Source organism: Sycon ciliatum, chromosome 11 (genome assembly GCF_964019385.1).
Source record: "Sycon ciliatum chromosome 11, ocSycCili1.1, whole genome shotgun sequence".
In the NCBI taxonomy this organism is placed as follows: Eukaryota; Metazoa; Porifera; class Calcarea; order Leucosolenida; family Sycettidae; genus Sycon; species Sycon ciliatum.
The window spans coordinates 3,553,497-3,573,713 of NC_088653.1; the positions used below are offsets into that span (position 1 = coordinate 3,553,497).

Here is a 20,217-nt window from a genome sequence, read left to right on the forward strand (position 1 = left end):
CCGCCATGTAGTTTCACAAATGTGAGACTCCAGTTCCATATTTTCCACTGACGATTAAAAACGAGTTTTTACACTTGGGTGAACTCACCCATTTCACAATACTCTGCACATTTTTGCTCCAAGCAACACTGGTCCAATCGAACAAAGTAAGGGTGTAGTACGCAATACGTACTTGAAGTAGGAGTATCGTACAGGTTTCCGGGACAGCTGTCAAAAAAAGCAAAGGTTCATTTACCCTTATCATATTATTTTCGAAAATGGTTTGCAGGGAGCCCGTCACCTCCGTCTAGCGCTACATCGGAATGTTGACAACTTGATTGAAGAGGTAAGGAATACTGAGTCAGCTCCTGGATGCAGACGCGCATTGCAAATCAACGCAATGAACTCAAATATGTCTGATATCCCACCTTTATGAACTGTACTACTTTATGTGATGCGATATGTGACTTGAGACAGCTGCGACAAGAAAGTGCCTGATGGGAGCTGTGGATAGCAGTTGGAGTAATTTCAGCTTTAGCGACATCCATTAATGTAGTACAAATTCGACTCTAGGTTCAAAAGCAATTATTAGTGCATGGGGATTACGCTACAAGCAACAACATATTAACCCGTGTGTCGCAGTCGTGGCTCATCGCAGGTGTTGCAAGTTGCATATACAGAAGTGTGTCAGGGGAGATGGTCTGAACCTCACACAGGCAGTTAAAAGCCAGACAGAGATGCTTACCTTTGCAGGTGGGTGTTGATGTCAATGAACGATCAGCCTGGCATGTCGGTTGGGCATCTCCAACTAGCTCATGATGAGCATTGCATGAGTATGTTACTGTTTGCTGGAACGATATGTGTGATGCAGTTTGCTGCCCATCTGTAATATTAGGTACGGCACATTTGACAGCTGTAAATAATACAAAACGCACACCAGAAATCCCCAACAGAAAAACACATCAGATATTCACACCAGATATTCACTGACATCAGGAAAAACAAGAAGGGGACCTTCGTAAAGGATTAATGTGCTCGCAAACCATGGTTTCATTTTCGACATCATTGCAACCTAGTAAATCGACAATGTGGCTCTGCTTCTGAGCTAATCAGAGATTTCCAGGCCAATTGCTACTGAAGAACTATAATACAAAAATGCTATTGCCCGCAACCCTGCCCCTCAGGACGTCACCACTATTCAGTTTGCTGATGACATCTCGCTGCATGCGAGCAGTCCACAGCCACAAGTTATCTCCCAGCGCCTCACCTCCAGCAGTTCAGTACCTGGCCACTTGGTAGAAGAAACGTGGACTGATCCTTAACGAGACCAAGACTAAGATACTCGCCATACCACAAGGTAGAGCGACTACCCTCGACATCAATGTTATATGAAATTCACAAGTCCTACCAGTAGTCACATCTATAAAACACCTCGGCCTGTATTTTGACTCGGACAGGAGTTGGACCACAATGGTGGACCATGTTGCTCGTCCCCGTTGCCTGCAAAATTGCTGTCCTGCTACGACATACTTCGTCGCTGCCATATCCATGCCCACTAACCTACTTCAGATCTATCATTTTGCCAGTATTTTAGTATGTTTCTATTAATTACTACCCGTATTTGTGAGTTGCTCAGGAACAACGTCTACATAGGCTGTTCAAACATGCCGCTCGGGCAGTCTGCAAGTCGCCACCGTGGACCAGTACTGCTCCCCTGCTAATTCGAATGCATGTATGTGATCTAGAGGTTTCTGTGCACTTGAATATGTTTTGTTTCATCTGGCTAGGTTTGTGTAGTATCCTTGCCTGGCTAGTATGGAACTTTACCTGACTCTTTACTATAGCCTTAATTTGGTGTATCCTCGTACGTTAGGGTACGGGGCCTGTTGTATAAAAGCTGCTGCGCATTTCTGTTTTCATCAGGGCCGGGTTCCACTGCGGCTCCGCTGCTCCACTGCTCCGCTGCTCGTCTTTCTCGGCTTGAAGAAACTTAGACAAATAACTTACGTGTGCATGTTGAAACCTGGTTACTGCCGTTGCACACTGGTTGATTAGCCAGATACTCATATCCATTGTTGCACTTAACCATACCATTGGCGATTATTTTCGAAATATGATCACTTGCTTGTCTGTTGCAATCTAAAGAGGATGAAAATCGGAGAGAAATCGACACCCTTACACTACTGATTCGCGTTTGTCAAAATCAATGCCAGTTATATGACTTTGCACATCAACTTGGCAAAAAAAACACAGTGGGTGAACTCGTACATAATACTGTCATGCATGACGAGTGCTGTTAGATATTGGCGTCTGGTTTTGCACAACTAGGTTTCGCAAAGCGTCCCCCTTTCTCTATCTCTGATATTGCTGACCCACCCCTGTTGGGGTGAGCAGCGACTCAAGTGCCAACAGTATGTATGACACGTGTTTTGATCTGCCTTTTGAGGAAAAAAACTGGTCAGAGCCGTCTAGGTTCAGCCTGGTCCCATAGCTCGGATGGCTAGGGCATTGTTTATGACAAGCAAGGTCAGGGTTTACAGTTCTGGTGGGTCTGGCGTTCTTTATGGCATTCTTCCTTTTTTTGAGGCAGTTCACTTCCGACTGATCCTTTGAAAACGAATTTTTTTAGTATTGTTCAGCCCTCACACACCCCCACCTAGGCTGTTTTCGACTGTGGAAACTTGATCCCGATCTCCGCCGATCAGATTACTTCGATCGGAAGAATAAAATGAATGTGCACAATTGATAATCCGTTTCAAGACCCTGGCAACAGCGTTACTGCATCTCATCCTGTACTACTGTCAGAACTCCCGTATCCCGTCCTGTTTATCTGCATCCCTTGCTATCCGGAAGAAAATAGCTGGTTACAGATATACAGCGTCTGTGGTGCATTCAACATAACCAGTGTTTGGTTATCCTGCTCCCTCGTCTATGCGGACATTGTTTTATGGAAAACGGATGCGTGCTGTTAAAGAAGGTCTGACTGTATTCAGTGGTTTCTTTACACATTAATGTAAGCTCTTATTCTAGTTTTATAAGTATAAGAATGTATAAGAAATCATCTGCTAGCTAGTTCTGATTGTTGCAATTCGTATTCCGACTCATCGTTCACTGTATTGTGCCGTGGTCGTCATGGTTATGGACTACAGTTAAAAGTGTTGTAAGCTATCTATCAGCGTCTGTATAAGCCTAATTTGTGTGTACAGAGCAAGCTTGGCCGTTAATGTTCTAGGTGAAATGTACTGCTGTTATGTGTTATCACTTTGTCCTTCCTTCTTTCTTTCTCTTGTTGGTTCATTTTTCCATGTACAGGTTTATTGTTAGCACACGCATTCGTTATTGCTCTCGCTTTGATTGTTAAGATTCACACTTGTAAATTTCACTTCTATTTTTCTTAGTGTTATTTCTCTAACTTAGGTTTCCTATAATAGTTCGTTTTTACATTGCATGAATAAAGTACACAAATGTCGGTTCAGCTGATTATATTGCTTGCGGTTATCAAACTATTGTCTCCTCATAGTTTGTTTAAATAATAATAATATGATTTTTTAAAGATAGATGTCAATGTTGAGTCACCTCCACCATTACACTGTGCTCTTGAGCAGACTAGACCCTCCTGCACACAACCATCATCATTGCAAGGACACTTCCGTGGACGATATTGATAAACTCCCTTTGGTCTATATTATTAATCATTCAACATCTACCTTCACTGATGAGCTATGTATTAGCGAAACTGCTGTCTGAAGTAGTTTATCAATATCGTCCACGAACGTGTCCTCGCAATGGTGATGGTTGTGTGCAGGAGGGTCTAGTCGGCTAAAGAGCGCAGAGTAATGGTGGAGGTGACTCAACATTTTCTTCAATGGCCGAGCGCTCTGTCGCACCCTGTAATAATAGATATGTCAATATTGATGTGGTCAGCATTGGCAGAACTGGCTATTTATACAATTTTGACGTGTTATATCGGCCCCAACCAGCGAAAACAGCCCTTAGGGTCAACATCAAAATCACCATTTTACCTGCGCAGGAAAGCTCTCCTCTCCGCGACATCTAGTAAGCAATTTCTACTCCAACACCACTCCCAACGCTGCAGAACAAAGTGTATTGTTGACTCTGACAAGGAAACGCAGCGGTGATCACTTGTCACTCCAAACGACAAGCTTCTCTTTGCGCCACCGACATTTTTCGGTGCAACATGTTAACAGTTGATGCAAAAGTGACTGATTTTTTGCGTGTAATTTTGGATTTTGCTGCAAGAGGAATGAAGAAATCACGTGGATAGTGACGTAGAATAATGCTTTCTGGTGCGTTCCTGAGGTGCTATTCGAAACGGACCATGAGGGAGGAGGTAAGATGCATTATATTTCTTGCATTCTCTGCTCAGAACATGCAGAAACCAGACGGAGTCGCTTCCATGCACTCGGGTCCACCACACTGGGTCGGTGCTGTGCAGCTTGAGGCTCTGAGACGTACCTTGTCATGTCTTCAGAGATCTTGCAAGTCAGCCGTTCGGATGACAGGTCAATGTTTTCAGTGATGATAGAGGACCATCGCAAACAGACGAAAGCCAAATTATAGCGCCACACGCACCTCGAGGTTGGAGGTTCCTGGTGGTTCATGTTAGCAGTGAGAATGTGCTTTTTTGAACGCTGTTTCGCAATGTCTAGATCTCTTTTACCTTAGGGAAGTGGGAGATGGCTGTGTCATTAAGGCTTCAGGATAGCCAGTTTAATCTGTTATTGGGTTTGCTTTGCCCAAGGTGTTTGGAGAGCTCCAGCATGTTGACAAAGCCAACCATCACATTGTCCGCCATGTAGTTTCACGAATGTGTGACTCCAGTTCCATATTTTCCACTGACGAATAAAAACGAGTTTTTACACTTGGGTGAACTCACCCATTCCACAATACTCTGCACATTGGGGAAGCGAACCACCTGAAAAGAGAAGATAAAACCTAGACCGACCAGGTCTCGAACCAGGTACTTTGCTTATCATGAGCAAAGCTCCAAATACTGAGCTATGGGACCAGGCCGAATCTATAAGGCGCTGACATGTTTTTCAATCCAAATGCAGCTCACAACACCTGCTACAAATACTCATGGCACTTGAGTCTTTTTCGTAACCCAGTGTCAATGTGTTTGGCACGAGTTCTGGGCTGCATTTGGAGTGAAAAACATGCAGCAACTTCTAGGCTCGGCCTCTTCCCATACCTGAGTGGTATGGGACAACGTCTCAATGTCTCAATGCTCCGCTATTATAGTTTGCTACAGAGCAAACCAGGCAGGCACAGTGGGTTGGTCAAAGATCATGATTGAGCTACGAGAGGTACCTGGTTCAAGTCCTGCCTGGGAGCGGTTTTCCAGCCGTGCTGCCAGCCGTGCTGCTACCCACAGTCAACCGGGAACTTGTGGCCAGGCACAAGGGGTACATGGATGCAGCTAATTTGGGTCGTTTTCGGCACTTGTGCCAGTGGTTTTGAGACTTATCCACTCGACCCCACTGTTAGGCGCTGCATCTGCCGCTAGGGTTTATCGGGTGTTAGCGGCCGTCGTGAGTTCCCTTCGGGAACGGACACGATAATTTACATTTTTCTTTTTAAAGAGCCAGTTTCATTTCATTATTCATTTTTACCCTCTGATGAAGCCCCAAGGGCGAAAATTTGGAGATTTCATTTCTTTTGAATAGAATTTGCAGCGTCAACGTCCTTGGTGTGGTGGTGGTCACTGACCGTGATATTGGACGAGGTACTTAAATAAAGTACAAATTCCACCCTCTAAAGTACAAATTCCACTCTCTAAAGTACAAATTCCACTCTCTAAAGTACAAATTCCACTGTCTAAAGTACAAATTCCACTCTAGGTTCATGAGCAAGTAGTTGTGTATTGGGATGACGCTAAAAGCAACAAAATATTAACACGTGTGTCGTGGTCGTGGTTCATCGCAGGTGCTGCAAGTTGCTTATCGCATCACAAACGTTTCAGGGCCGATGGTCTGAATCACACACACACGGTTAAAAAACGGACTGCATTGCTTACCTTTGCAGGTGGGTGTTGTCAATGAGCGATCAGCCTGGCAGGTCGGTTGGGCATCTCCAAAAAGCACATGGTTAACTTTGCATGAGTATGTGACTGTTTGCTGGAAAGATATCTGTGCTGCAGTTTTCAGCCCATCTGTGATATCAGGTACTGTACACTTGACAGCTGTAAATAACAAGAAAAAAACATCAGAAATTTACACTTGATATATGTTCGTTGCAACCAACCTTCCGTTTTCTTTCCTTTCTCTTTTTCTCTTATATCTACTTTTCCAAAATATCCTTTAACATTTTATTCACAGTGGGTCCAATGTGGTATACGCTACAGGCGCTAAGTGCGGTTTGCTGTGTGCGCTGTAGTTGTATGTTGTATGTGTATGCTTTTCTCATACACGCTGTCATTTCCACGCTATAACTACCTGGTGGTTTTAGTGTTAGTTATTCATTGTTAATAAGTCGATCGAAGTCATTATAATACTGTTGAGAATAAATAGTTGTCCTCGTGCCGTGTGGTCGTTTGTTCCTGACACTTTAGAGAACCAGAGTGTTCACAACAGCACTGAAGTATATAACCATGATGCTGAATCCGTTCTATGTTGCGCATGCATGTAACCATACACTCAATTGCCAAATCAGCTCTATTGCCCGATGGACGGCAACTGCCAAATCAGCTCTATTGCCCGATGGACGGCAACTGCCAAATCAGCTCTATTGCCCGATGGACGGCAACTGGCAAATCAGCTCTATTGCCCGATGGACGGCAACTGGCAAATCAGCTCTATTGCCCGATGGACGGCAACTGCCAAATCAGCTCTATTGCCCGATGGACGGCAACTGGCAAATCAGCTCTATTGCCCGATGGACGGCAACTGGCAAATCAGCTCTATTGCCCGATGGACGGCAACTGCCAAATCAGCTCTATTGCCCGATGGACGGCAACTGGCAAATCAGCTCTATTGCCCGATGGACGGCAACTGGCAAATCAGCTCTATTGCCCGATGGACGGCAACTGGCAAATCAGCTCTATTGCCCGATGGACGGCAACTGGCAAATCAGCTCTATTGCCCGATGGACGGCAACTGGCAAATCAGCTCTATTGCCCGATGGACGGCAACTGCCAAATCAGCTCTATTGCCCGATGGACGGCAACTGGCAAATCAGCTCTATTGCCCGATGGACGGCAACTGGCAAATCAGCTCTATTGCCCGATGGACGGCAACTGGCAAATCAGCTCTATTGCCCGATGGACGGCAACTGCCAAATCAGCTCTATTGCCCGATGGACGGCACCTCCCAAATCAGCTCTATTGTGTACAAGGCAACCATCCAAGTAGCCGGAGAGGACAGACAGAAGAAGTATATCGGTCTTACGGACCCTGCATTCGAGAGGAGAGGAGACACAACAACCATATTATAGCTTGTGCTGCCTGTTCTCCTTTATAACTGTGACACATGGGGAGTTTCAGCGACTGGACTGTGTTCTTCGTCGACAGTTCAGAAACCTGATGGAAGTGCGATATCAAAACAGAACTACAAATGATGAATCTGTATTTGAGATGTGGCTCGCAGCCGATGTCGGAGCTTGTTGCCAAGCGACGCCGTAGCCCTACTGGCCATGTGCTGAGAATGAATGAGTAATCATCCCCTTTCCTTGCGATGTCCTGCTATTTCGAGCGGGATCAAATTAATTTAAACCGTGAAACTCAGAGTTACAGCAGAAACGCTTTTGATTCCGCTCAAGTGGATGACCTAGGCTTTGCACCTTGGTGTATTGAGCACTGTCACCAGCAAGCAAAACTCCCTCCGATTTAACATAACACATACCGCTTTACTGCTAAATCTGTCTAGAAAATGTTTAAAGTTGAAATCTGACAAGAATATCACATGTGACCACATCTAAATTGCTTCCATTAGCCCCGCATTCTCATTGTCAAATGTTGAAACTTAGACAAATAGCTTACGTGTGCATGTAGGAGCCTGATTACTGCCGTTGCACACCGGTTGATTACCTAGATACTCATATCCATTGTTGCATTGAACCATACCACTGGCTGATATATTCCAAATATGATCACTTGCAGTTCTATTGCAATCTAAAGAGGATGAAAATCGGGGAGAAATCGAAACCCTTAGTACTGATTCGCGTTTGTCAAAATCAATGCCAGTTATATGACTTTGCACATCAACTTGGCAAAAAAACACAGTGGGTGAACTCGTCCATAATACTGTCATGCATGAGAAGTGCTGTTAGACAGGGGCGTCTGATTTTGTACAGCTAGTTTTCGCAAAGCTTCCCCCTTTCTCTATCTCTGATATTGCTGACCAACCCCTGTTGGGGTGAGCAGCGCCTCATGGTTCGACATAGGCAGTTTGTAGGTTTTACAATTGTTTTCGTACCCAATCAACATTTATGACGGTTTAGTACAACTGTATTAGCAACATTTGCTGCGAAGTGGGCGTTTGCTGCGAAGTTTGCGTTTGCTGCGAAGTTGGCGTTTGCTACGAAGTTGGCGTTTGCTGCGAAGTTGGCGTTTGCTGCGAAGTGGGCGTTTGCTGCGAAGTGGGCATTTCAGGGTATTTTTCGGTACTAGTAGAACCAATTTAAAAATGCTGCATAACATTGGATTTAGTTTCAAACTGCACATAACAGCCGTTCTTTTTCTCTCCGAAATATTGGTCCCCTGTGGGGGTAGAGGTGGGAGTTGGGGGGGGGGGGGGGGGGGGGAGTTGGGAGGGTTGAGAAAGACTCAAGTGCCATCAGTATGTGTGACACGTGTTTTGATCTGCCTTTGGAAATTAAAATGGTCAGAGCCGTCTAGGTTCAGCCTGGTCCTATAGTTGGGATGGCTAGGGCATTGCTCATGACAAGCAAGGTCATTCGAGTTCTGGTGGGTCTGGCGTTCTTTATGGCATTCTTCCTTTTTTTTGAGGCAGTTCACTTCCGGCTTATCCTTTGAAAACGAAATGTTTTAGTACTGTTCAGCCCTCACACACCCACCTAGGCTGCTTTCGACTGTGGAAACTGGATCCTGATTCTCGGCAACCAGATCACTTCAATCAGAAGAATAAAATCGAATGTGCACAATTGATAATCCGTTTCGAGACCCTGGGAACAGCGTTACTGCATCTCATCCTGTTCTACTGTCAGAACTCCCGTATTCCGTCCTCCTTTATCCGGATCCCTCGCTATCAGGAAGAAAATAGCTTGTTACAGATGTTCAGCGCCCGTGGTGCATCCAACATAACCAGTGTTTGGTTATCCCGTTCCCTCGTCTATGCGGACATTGTTTTATGGAAAACGGATGTGTGCTGCTAAACGAGGTCTGACTGTATTCAGTGGTTTCTATACACATTATTGTGAGGTCTTAATCTAGTTTTATAAGTATAAGAATGTATAAGGGCCGGGTTCCACTGCGGCTCCGCGGCTCCGCTGCTCCACGGCTCCGCGGCTCCGCTGCTCCGCGACTCCGCTGCTCCGCTGCTCCGCGGCACTTGGCTGCATGCAGCGGAGCAGCGCGGTTTCACTGACACTCGCCATTCGCGGTACCGCGGTCGTGGTCCACACTTGTTTATGACGTTTCACCTGCCCGCGCGCGCGCGAAATCCAAAAATCCTCGTGTTCTGGACTGCGCAACGAATTAAAATTTGAATTTTAAAATTCTGGCGTACAAAACAATGCAAAGTACGGGAAACAGGTCGAGCCGCGACCGCGGCTCGCAGTTTTTGGTCAAGAATCGTAGCAAAAGCTCGCGGTGAGCCGCGGTCTCCCTGCTCCAGCTCAAGCCGCGGTCACTATGGTCATGATGACGTTTCAAGCCGCGAAAGACGAGCAGCGGAGCCGCAGTGGAACCTGGCCCTTAGACAAGATGCTGTGTTGCCCTCCCCTTTGCTAAAACGACCTCCCTTGTACACTCTCCACTCTTTGTTGCCTACTCTGCTTGGCTTGCGCTGCCCGCTACTACGCGCAATGCCAGTACCCTGGACGCATTTAAATCTGCTCACTAGATTCACCATCACCTGTCCCTCCCATGCTTCTCCGTCTTGAACATTACTTTTCTTCTTTTCTTCTTTTATTCACCATGGTCGGTTAACACCCACATCTCCCGTACCGGCTGATTTTCTTTTTCATGCCATGAGGTGTTGTCTATAATAATAATAAGAATAATAATAATAAGAAGAAGAAATAACAGATGAGTGCAAACAACAGTTCGAATCATCTTTTTCCAATGACTGTTTTATCTTATGTGTACTTCTTTCTTTTTAGATTGTTTTCATATAATCTCCATCGCTTGGCACTAGACATGGTTGGCGTTTTACCGTTCAAGCTATTTCGACCAGTGACCTGTACAGATGTTTGTGTGTGTAGACATGGCATTTCATCGTTCGCACGCTAGATCCAACGGCACTCGTACCCAACACCCAAAATACCGTTGGTTTGGTACCGTTTCGATGATAGAAAGCTCTTTTTAGCAGGAGAACGGAACAGGAAGATTCCAACTAGGGTTGTGTCAAAATTCGATCGCTGCATCAGGAGTTAGGACTCACAAGCTGAACTGCAACTGTGTCTCGAAAATACACAAAAAAAACAGTAGACTCGCCCTTTACACGCCGACCGTCGGCAATAGCGTGAATGGTAAAATGCTAACCATATAATTATATTGTTTAATAAAGTAATCCAATATTACTACAACTCGTCATCCTTGATGAACGGTATCAGCTGAAGCGACATGTTTTTAATTTTTTAATTTATTATTTAAAGGATCTCCCAGAGGCGATGGCCTGTCGAGGGGATCTCCTGATGCTAATCATGCAATAGAAATAAACAGTGAGGAAAACTACACGTGTCACAGTATATGCTAAATAATGAGCAATAAACACAGGGCTGGGTTGTTCAAAATAAATGCTAGAAAGGTTTTATTGAAATGTAAAGAGGTGATGGACAAAGAAAATTGTGATTGAAATGTAATGTGAACGATGAAAAATATAAACATGCATCGAACTAGCTTTTGCACAATGCTCATCCGAAAGCATCGTTGTAACAAATTGCAACACAGATTACTATAAATGATCAATAGTGATATAATAACACCTAAACAATGCCAAAAAAGTATCCATCGCCACTTTACATTTCAATAAAACCTTTGTAACATGTCGCTTCAGCTGATTCTGTTCATTGCCATCTTTTAAAAAAATTGTCAAAATTGTTGTCTCTTCGCCAAATATTAATGTACTCACCAAATTCGCATATAGCGTAGACGTCTTGATCAAGGGAACGTGTCCCGCCTGTGACATAAGCAACACTTGGATTATTGGGCTCCAGCTCATCAACCCATGATATCAGTAGTGACGTAGCTAGAGTTCCTACGCAGTTCCCATTATATGCGGCTGCAGTAAGAAGCCTTCCGTTCTTCAACTGGCAATATGCATGGCTAGTTGTGTAATTGTACACTGTGTCGACCGCTGTTCTCCTTAAAATTGAATTGGTGATACTGCAATACTGATAACCTGTCAGACCTGTGTCCTCTGCATGGGGAATACATGTACATGCAAGAGTGAAGCACAAAACAAGGCAAAATAACCAAGCATTGCAGCACGTAGAAATTATTCTAACTTACAAAGAAACGGCATGACCCCAAGCAGCAATATAAATAATAAGTTAAACTGGGAATGGGATAAACTTCATATTCAAGGTAAAAAAGCAGGTGAAGTGAATTGCCTGCAAAGACAAACAAACCAAGTAAGACCCAACAAGACGCGAATCTGGTACCTTGCTTGTCATGCGCTATGCTCTAAATATTGACCTCTGGGACTAAGCCAAACCTAGAAGGCGCTGACATGTTTCCACTCGAAAGGCAGCTCACAACGCACATACTGTCGGCACTTCGGTCTTTTTCCGTACCCCGTGTCAGTATGTTTAGCATGTGCTGCGAGCTGACTTTGGAGTGAAACACGTGTCAGCGCCTTCTAGGTTTGGCCTAGTCCCCTACCTCGGTGGTTAGAGTGTTGCTCATGACAATCAAAGTCCTCAGTTTGAGTTCTGATGTGTCTGGCGTATTTTTCTCTTTTCAGGCAGCCACATTTGCGCAACCCTCCGCCAAGAAACCGAAAACCTACTTCGCCGAGTGACTTGAATATTAATTTGAAAACAATGAGCTATTTAACCCTGCAACAATAGATCAAGAATGAGTATTAACCCTCTAAACACCATTATCTATCTACTTACGATAGCATTCAGGCAAGGCCGTTATGGAAACATTGCACGTCGTGGTTGCCTGTCCGAGCATCCAATAGCCACTGTTACATGTGTACGTCACAGATTCAAGATGTTTTATAACTGATACTACAGTGCCTGCGTTGGCAACAACTGGGACACTGCAGTTGTGGGCTGAGCAGGAAAGGAACAAACAAGAGAAGGATTGACGCCTGAAAACTTTGAAACTTGTAGACCCGATAGATTTGTGGATAACTATTGGACAGGAGACTGCGCTCTTGAACATTATCCTTTCGAATTGTCACATGTTGTCACATGTTGCATGTTGATACTATTAGTGTATTGTAGTTACGAATTGTGCACAGAACTCTCACATGCTGCAAGGGCAGCATTGTGAAGACATGCTAGGTCGCTTGCAATATTGGTGCGGTGCGTATTACTGCTATGTATTTCTCAAGTGTAATATTTATTTGTTAGTCTGTTAGAATTACATCAAGAGTGCAGATCTGTTACATCTACGTCAAGACACATTTTATGATACAGTAATTGCTATGCATGTTCGTACCACGACATGTTCACGAGCGGAATATCTCAGTGTGAATTGTGCTAATTTATTATATAAGTAGAATTGTTGACTCACTAAATGGTTGCAATGAACATGTACATACTAGTACTTGATCCGTTGCATTATCCGCAGCAACTCCGCTACGATCTACTTGGCGAAACTTACTCTCGCTGACAGGGTGTGCTGTCACCCTGTCGCTGGGTGCAAGCACCCCTTGACAGACACTGATTTCACCTCCGTAATCAACAATTCTATATTCTTTCACTTCAGCAGATTGCGAGTTTCTGTTTGTTCTGCATTCAAATATTATTGCTTTTCTTTTTGTTGCACCTGCACTCCGCGCTGCATGCGGACTTTGGCAGTCACCATATTTTGTATCTCTATGGCTACAATGATTCATGCATTTTCTGTACGCTGCATTTTCTCTCTATGCCACGTACATGTACGTCGTTGTGTGCATGCATGCGGCGCAAGCCAAATGCACGCACGCTCCACGTTTTGCTCAGGACAGCGATTTGGCGATCGTTGTTCGGTGTGTTCTTTGGTGTTCTTGTTGAAACGAGTGGTAATGTCGATTAAAGGAGTTTCTGGGTTTTTGTGGTCTGCCTGACGATGGTTAGTTGCGGGACCAAGTCGCACCGCAACAACCATCGTGTGTAATAGCATATCAGGTCTTGCACATGTTTATGTAACACGCACTGCCCATACTCAGCAAGAAAAGGAATCAATTTGATGGAAATGCAGCTGGTTGCGACGAACTAGCACCTGTCATTACGAGAAAGTTCCGAAACCCAAATTTGAAGCATTTTTTGCCACATGAAACGCAAACTGATAAAGCCCAGTAAAGACGGTTGGATTATAAAATTGACTGAAGCACGCTTAGGGGCCGGTCAAACTGATGGAGGATTTGAAAAAAAACCGTGGTTACCATGGACATTTGCCGCTGTGCGGGGTGTTTGTGAAAATTTAATCCACTCGATGAAAATCAGCCCGAGGCCTCGCTTTTCCGCCGAAGATTATAATCATCCGCGGCTTCCACTAGATTTCATTGAGTTTCCTTGAGTTTTTATTACGATGTGAAGTGGAGCGATACTATAGAGGCTGTGCTGGTGTAGTTCTGGCCCAGGAGGAGGCTGACAGACTGCCAGAAGCGGGTGGTGACAAAAAATTGCTCGCGTGAGTGAGATTTTTTTCATTGTGCGTGTGCAGTGATGAGAAGCAGAAAAAATTATTCCCGGTTTATAATCTGAGGATTGTTCCCTCAATGTGACCGGCCCCTTAGAAATCCACAGTAGTGGCCATTGCGTCGCTTGCCAGTACTTACGGACACAATCATTATTCTCCACAATGTATCCAGGGTCGCAGTAACATACATAGCTGCCAATAGTATTACGACACTTGACCGTGGGGCCACAAACGGGAGTGATTGTTTTCGAACATTCGTCGACATCTAGATCATCCAAATCATGACACAAATAGCTTTCAAGACAGAATTACAATTCCGCAGCAAATGATATGAGAGCTCTCTGTCTGTCTGTCTGTCTGTCTGTCTGTCTGTCTGTCTGTCTGTCTGTCTGTCTGTCTGTCTGTCTGTCTGTCTGTCTGTCTGTCTGTCTGTCTGTCTGTCTGTCTGTCTGTCTGTCTGTCTGTCTGTCTGTCTGTCTGTCTGTCTGTCTGTCTGTCTGTCTGTCTGTCTGTCTGTCTGTCTGTCTGTCTGTCTGTCTGTCTGTCTGTCTGTCTGTCTGTCTGTCTGTCTGTCTGTCTGTCTGTCTGTCTGTCTGTCTGTCTGTCTGTCTGTCTGTCTGTCTGTCTGTCTGTCTGTCTGTCTGTCTGTCTGTCTGTCTGTCTGTCTGTCTGTCTGTCTGTCTGTCTGTCTGTCTGTCTGTCTGTCTGTCTGTCTGTCTGTCTGTCTGTCTGTCTGTCTGTCTGTCTGTCTGTCTGTCTGTCTGTCTGTCTGTCTGTCTGTCTGTCTGTCTGTCTGTCTGTCTGTCTGTCTGTCTGTCTGTCTGTCTGTCTGTCTGTCTGTCTGTCTGTCTGTCTGTCTGTCTGTCTGTCTGTCTGTCTGTCTGTCTGTCTGTCTGTCTGTCTGTCTGTCTGTCTGTCTGTCTGTCTGTCTGTCTGTCTGTCTGTCTGTCTGTCTGTCTGTCTGTCTGTCTGTCTGGTGTCTGTCTGGCTGCCTGCCTGTCTGTGTGTGTGTGTGTGTGTGTGTGTGTGTGTGTGTGTCTGTGTGTCTGTGTGTCTGTCTGTCTGTGTGTCTGTTTGTCTGTGCGTCTGTGTGTCTGTCTGTCTGTGTCTCTGTCTGTCTGTCTGTCTGTCTGTTTGTCTGTCTGTGTGTCTGTGTGTCTGTCTGTGTGTCTGTCTGTCTGTCTGTCTGTGTGTCTGTGTGTGTCTGTGTGTGTCTGTGTGTGTCTGTGTGTGTCTGTGTGTGCGTCTGTATGTCTGTGTGTCTGTGTGTGTGTGTCTGTGTGTCTGTGTGTGTCTGTGTGTGTGTCTGTGTGTGTCTGTCTGTCTGTCTGTCTGTCTGTCTGTCTGTCTGTCTGTCGGTCTGTCGGTCCGTCCGTCCGTCCGTCTGTCTGTCTGTCTCTCTGTCCTTCTTTCTTTCGCTCTCTTTCTGTCTTTGCCTCTCTGACATTTCGATGACTAAAATATCACTGCTAATATGTTCAACCCATCAGGTCACAGTGCGACGTTTGGGCTTCTTAAAGGGGAATTTCACGCTAAAATGACACAATGAAGAATGGTAGCAGTAGGTGAATTGTAGCGACAAAGGCACTGATTCTCAGGTTGATCGGAGCTGCCGTTCCTGAGTTACAACAGCTTGAAGTTTGCACTTAATTTGATGACATAATTATGATGTCCGGACTAGGCCGGATTGATGACGTCATTAAGATAGACTTTGTATGGGAGTACATGGGGAAAGACCTACATATTTCTCTTTTTCTCTTTTTTCATTCTAAAATTTTTCCAGTTGAGATACCGGTAGGCCTACAGGGCGCATATGTGCCATACAGAAGTTTGAAAAAGATCTTTTTTGAGACAATGGAGAGCTGAAATACTGAAATTTCAATATCTACTCCCATACAAAAGTCTGTCAATTTGAAGTCAACAGATGAGAGCAATCCGGCTGGGACCTTCACCATTGGAATTGGTTCAATAAAGTTTAAAAGCAACAACTAGATAAAAACTTGACATACCCAGGCAAGTAGGTGCGGTAATTGTTCCGTCCGCTGCACATGTTGACTCTGCTTTTCCAACCAGGCTAAATCCACGATTACACGTAAAGTTGACCTTTTGTCCCTCTAGAATTCCACCTATGACACTGCTCTTGCCATTGGTCACGGGATGAACCGCACAATCACCATCTGCCACACAACATGGAACACACAGCCAAAGAAAACAATAGAATTAATCACTGCTACGTGATGCACAATCATGTAGCCACATTGTCGGCCTTAACCCTTGGCGGACGACGTATGTCCGTTTTTAAGGTGTAGCTGGACTCCTAAAGACGAGTATAGCCGTTTTCAAATGTTCAGTTTGTGCAGCACATATAGACCACTGTACAAACTGTCTTAATAACATTGTCCTTTCTCCAATTGCCAAAGTTGAAGGCTTGATGGAAATCGGACAGAACAAGCGTTCCAATGGGTAGTCTTGTTATATGGTGCAGTGAGGAATCACTGAGCTCCGAGGAGCGAAACACGATGTACGGTTCGTTTAACTCGGGTACTAGTTGTATTTTTTATTGGCTCAGTATCCGAGTTAAATGCGAACACCTGATGAGCTGTCATGAACAATACGGCGAAACGTACGTCGTGTGGAACTACTTGTTATCGTGGTCAACTCATCGACAATAGTGCCATACATGAGGAGTACCGTTAGAGTTTGGTGTCGGTTTTGTATAATTCGTTGTCACAAAGTTTCCCCTTCCTTTATCCCTGATATGGCTGACCCATGCAAGTTGAGTGCTGTACTGCTTTGCTGCTTTGAATAATATAGTTAGACCGCTTTGTCATGTTAATAACTGGTGAACTAATTGCCCTGTAGCGGTCAGCATTCTTTGTTGCCGTCGGACTTAGCTTGTGCACATTTTCGCTGCGTTTACCTTCCCCTCCTTGAACCTATCATAACAATGAACTTTCCAAGCTGGAGGGTTGTTGGTCTGTGCACTGGAGATGTGTGAGAGGTAGGTGTCGGGTCGTTGAATGTCTCAGTAACATGTCAGTTTTGTGCCCTGTTATCGCGCATCTGACTGCTTATTATCGTGTTACGGTCGTGGATAGTTTTGATGTGATTTCTTCTATTTTTTTAATTATAATATTTCATTGGCTCAGTTTCCGAGTTTAATTTGAACTACAAGCTACGCTATAATGTCCACTGAGAAGTTCTAGAGCTGTTAGCCAGTTAGTTGTAGCTCGTCATTAGCGCAGGTCAGTGTCATGCGCTGATTGTTTAGTAACTGGTGGTGCAATTGGACATTATAGCGTAACTTGTAGTTCCTGGATATCTTAATTTTGCATTCGTTCGTTGGCATTACACTTGTGTGACGTTAACCAGAACCGTGAAAATCGATAAACTGTGAAGATTCTCGCCTCAATACGTCTGTGTGAATATGGCGGTACGGTGGTCACATGGCACCTTTCGAGGTTCCTGTTACCCTTTGAACAGGTCGTTCGTTCAACCCGGCCGGCCCTCCCCATCGGTGTGAGCGCAATATGGTCCGATAAACGAGAACTTCGATCTTTTCTTCCCTTTTTTTTGAAAAAGCGAAAAACAAAATTGAGGGAAAATCGATTCTATCAGTGCAAACTGCAAGAATAACAATGGCGGGAGGAAATTGAATGTGACTCTCGTGTCATGTAGAGGCTGGACAATCTTGAGTAACATAACGTTAATGCAACTTTGGAGTTAGTGTTGTGAAACATTTTCTAGGCAGTGTTATGTTTGGAAATTCCTCCAGTCTACGAGGTGCAACAAGACGCATGTGGACCCATTCGTGCCGTTTGACTCCTGCACAACATATGAAATTCTATTAATTATTTATTTTATTCCACGCGATACATGGCTGGGGTAGGCAGTGACCAATTTGCGTGGCGATTGCTGGATTTTATAGCCAACCACGCCGCCAAAAGCTAGTGCAGATGATCTTGTCAAGCATGTCCCTCAGAACTGTCACCATGAGAACAGATCCATTATCTCCCCTTCCATTGCTGTTATTGCTGCTGTTGCAACTGCAAAACTAATAAAGTGAATGCTGGAAATCAAGTTCCAGAACCCCCTACTATAGTCGGTTATTGCGAACAATAAGAGGGCGAAAAATCTGAGTTTCCCGCACTATAAAGCAATCATCAAAAAACGCGCTAAGTCACGCTTAGTTCATTAAAACACTTTTCCGTCCTCTCATTGTTTGAACTAGTTCTGCATCTCGGTATTGAGCTCTCTCTCTCTTATTGCTAGCCTGAAAGTCTCTCTTTTAGTCGGTTATTGTTATAACATGGAAACAATATTTGGTAGTGGTGATCACAGTGATCGATCATGATCTATCGTAATAATTATAAAAATGCACAATTCATAACACGACTCCTATCCACAAAAGGATCCAGCGCAAGCGAAAAAGGGACGTTATCCCGCGGCAAGTGATTTTGAGAAAATCACACTTCAAGTGAATTAGCTGATTTCCGGCTGTCACGTTCAGATCGAACTTGAAACTGTGTGTTTGTCTGTGATACGTGATTTCTTTGGAGCAAATTCAACTGTGGATCAGGGAGTCAGTATCCTACAGCTCCAGTAGAAGAAACCCCTGTCTAAATGGACCGAAATACCATGCATTGGCGATCAAAAATCGATCGATCGACCGCGCGACCTCCGCTGCACGCGCAGCATGCGCGAGTGTAAAAGACAAAGGAACTTGCTTTCAGCGCAGCTGTCTTGCTCCCTTCGCATTCCCCTTAGTCCTTGGGTTGGCGTAGCTACTCACCATGAGCTACAGTAAACGTTTCATCGTTAACGAAACGTTGGTCTCTCCTGGCCTGGGAGAAGATGAGGCTGAGTTTTTTGGCGAGGGAGAGAATGCCACTGAAAATTCTAATCAATCTGACAACGGGAACGATGACTCGCGATGACCAAATTATCTTGACCAGCGAGTGAATGTGGACGCAGCAGCAGAACTGTGGGTTATAACGACTGCACCCAAACCTTCCCAGGCTACCTAGTACCTCCGAAGCTGAGCAGCATGAAGATTTCACATGAAAATTGTGTGTAATAAATGCCCGTAACTTCGCTATCCGTGAATGGATTTTTAATCGTTTTTTTCCATGTGATTCGTACATCTTGTGGCTGCGAGAATCTGTTGATAACTCAAAATGCACAAAATTAGGGATATTTCGCTTGCTCTGGCTCAAAGGCATTGCTACATTGTCGCTCTTGGTCTGATGGTCGTAAAACAAAGTCACAAACACCCTAAAGTCAAGACATTGATTTGCAATAAAAATAAATTTCGCCAAAATTGCCCTGAAAAAAGGTTGATTTTTCAAACATCTGGCGACACATAGCTGTATACTGGAACGAGAGAGCTTGGAAACTCAGGACCCTACGCTATGCTTTTATGTTTTTTTGCCTAGCTCATCGTACATGTTATAAGAACTGAGGCAAAAGTATTTGCAGAATTTATTGCGGATTGTTATTTCTCTAATAATCATCTACTTTTGGTTTGCTCCTACTTTTCTTTTTATCTCCTTATTCTGTAAATCAACAAATTTTGGCCGATGAGAAAAAGAAACCTCTCTATTAGAGAGGTTAAGATGCACGATATTTCCGACGTGACGCGCAATTTCACGTCAAATTTGAAATCGATCGGTATTTTTGCTCTCACATGCATCCATTGCTCAATCATGCATCATTTGCCTATATGACAAAGTTTGGCCTGCGATTTACTTTGGCCGGTTGGTACCAAGCGGCGAAATCAACGAAATTAAATCGCCAGCGAAAATTAGTTGATTTTAATACAGTAATCGGATTTTCTGGCCTTTTATTGTTGAGCCAATGACGACGCCGAATGCATGGTTGCCTGTGGAGCACCTTACATAACTTAGCAGTCTCCTAAAATACGTATCCTGTCCGACGCCAAAAAGAGTCTGCAGATTTAGTTTTTCTGCGCGTCGACCGGATGTCTGCGACGCGAAAGTTCAGCTCGCGTTATTTGGCTGGCACGTCGAAAAATCAACGCGAGTGACCTGCTGCTCACGTGGAAATTTGGACTTTACATAACTTTACAGTCTCCTATAATACGTATCCTGTCCGACGGCTGCAGATTTAGTTTTTCTGCGCGTCGACGGGATGTCTGTCCTGACGTTCACTGGGACCGGCGCTGACTCTGCCGATCACGGGCGTTCTGGACTCGACGGGATGTCTGTCCTGACGTTTCCTGG

General features: G+C 44.6%; 2 protein-coding genes across 2 annotated transcripts in view; both read right to left on the bottom strand.

Moving 5' to 3' along the window:
* LOC135827703 (sushi, von Willebrand factor type A, EGF and pentraxin domain-containing protein 1-like) overlaps positions 1 to 6,178 on the bottom strand; it is a 57,233-nt gene extending 51,055 nt beyond the window's left edge. Inside the window, exons 1-3 of the mRNA XM_065340156.1 lie at positions 6,017 to 6,178; positions 1,987 to 2,118; positions 725 to 892 (exon numbers count right to left, since the gene is read on the bottom strand). Of these exons, the coding sequence (XP_065196228.1) occupies positions 725 to 892; positions 1,987 to 2,068 (250 nt within the window). The 5' untranslated portion in view covers positions 2,069 to 2,118; positions 6,017 to 6,178. The remainder of the gene's footprint in view (positions 1 to 724; positions 893 to 1,986; positions 2,119 to 6,016) is intronic.
* Positions 6,179 to 7,958: 1,780 nt separating this feature from the next.
* The window catches only part of LOC135827704 (sushi, von Willebrand factor type A, EGF and pentraxin domain-containing protein 1-like), a 61,774-nt gene continuing 49,515 nt past the window's right edge, over positions 7,959 to 20,217 (bottom strand). The window contains exons 21-25 of the mRNA XM_065340158.1: positions 15,985 to 16,152; positions 14,115 to 14,240; positions 12,238 to 12,399; positions 11,250 to 11,537; positions 7,959 to 8,107 (exon numbers count right to left, since the gene is read on the bottom strand). Coding sequence (XP_065196230.1) covers positions 7,959 to 8,107; positions 11,250 to 11,537; positions 12,238 to 12,399; positions 14,115 to 14,240; positions 15,985 to 16,152 — 893 coding nt within the window. The remainder of the gene's footprint in view (positions 8,108 to 11,249; positions 11,538 to 12,237; positions 12,400 to 14,114; positions 14,241 to 15,984; positions 16,153 to 20,217) is intronic.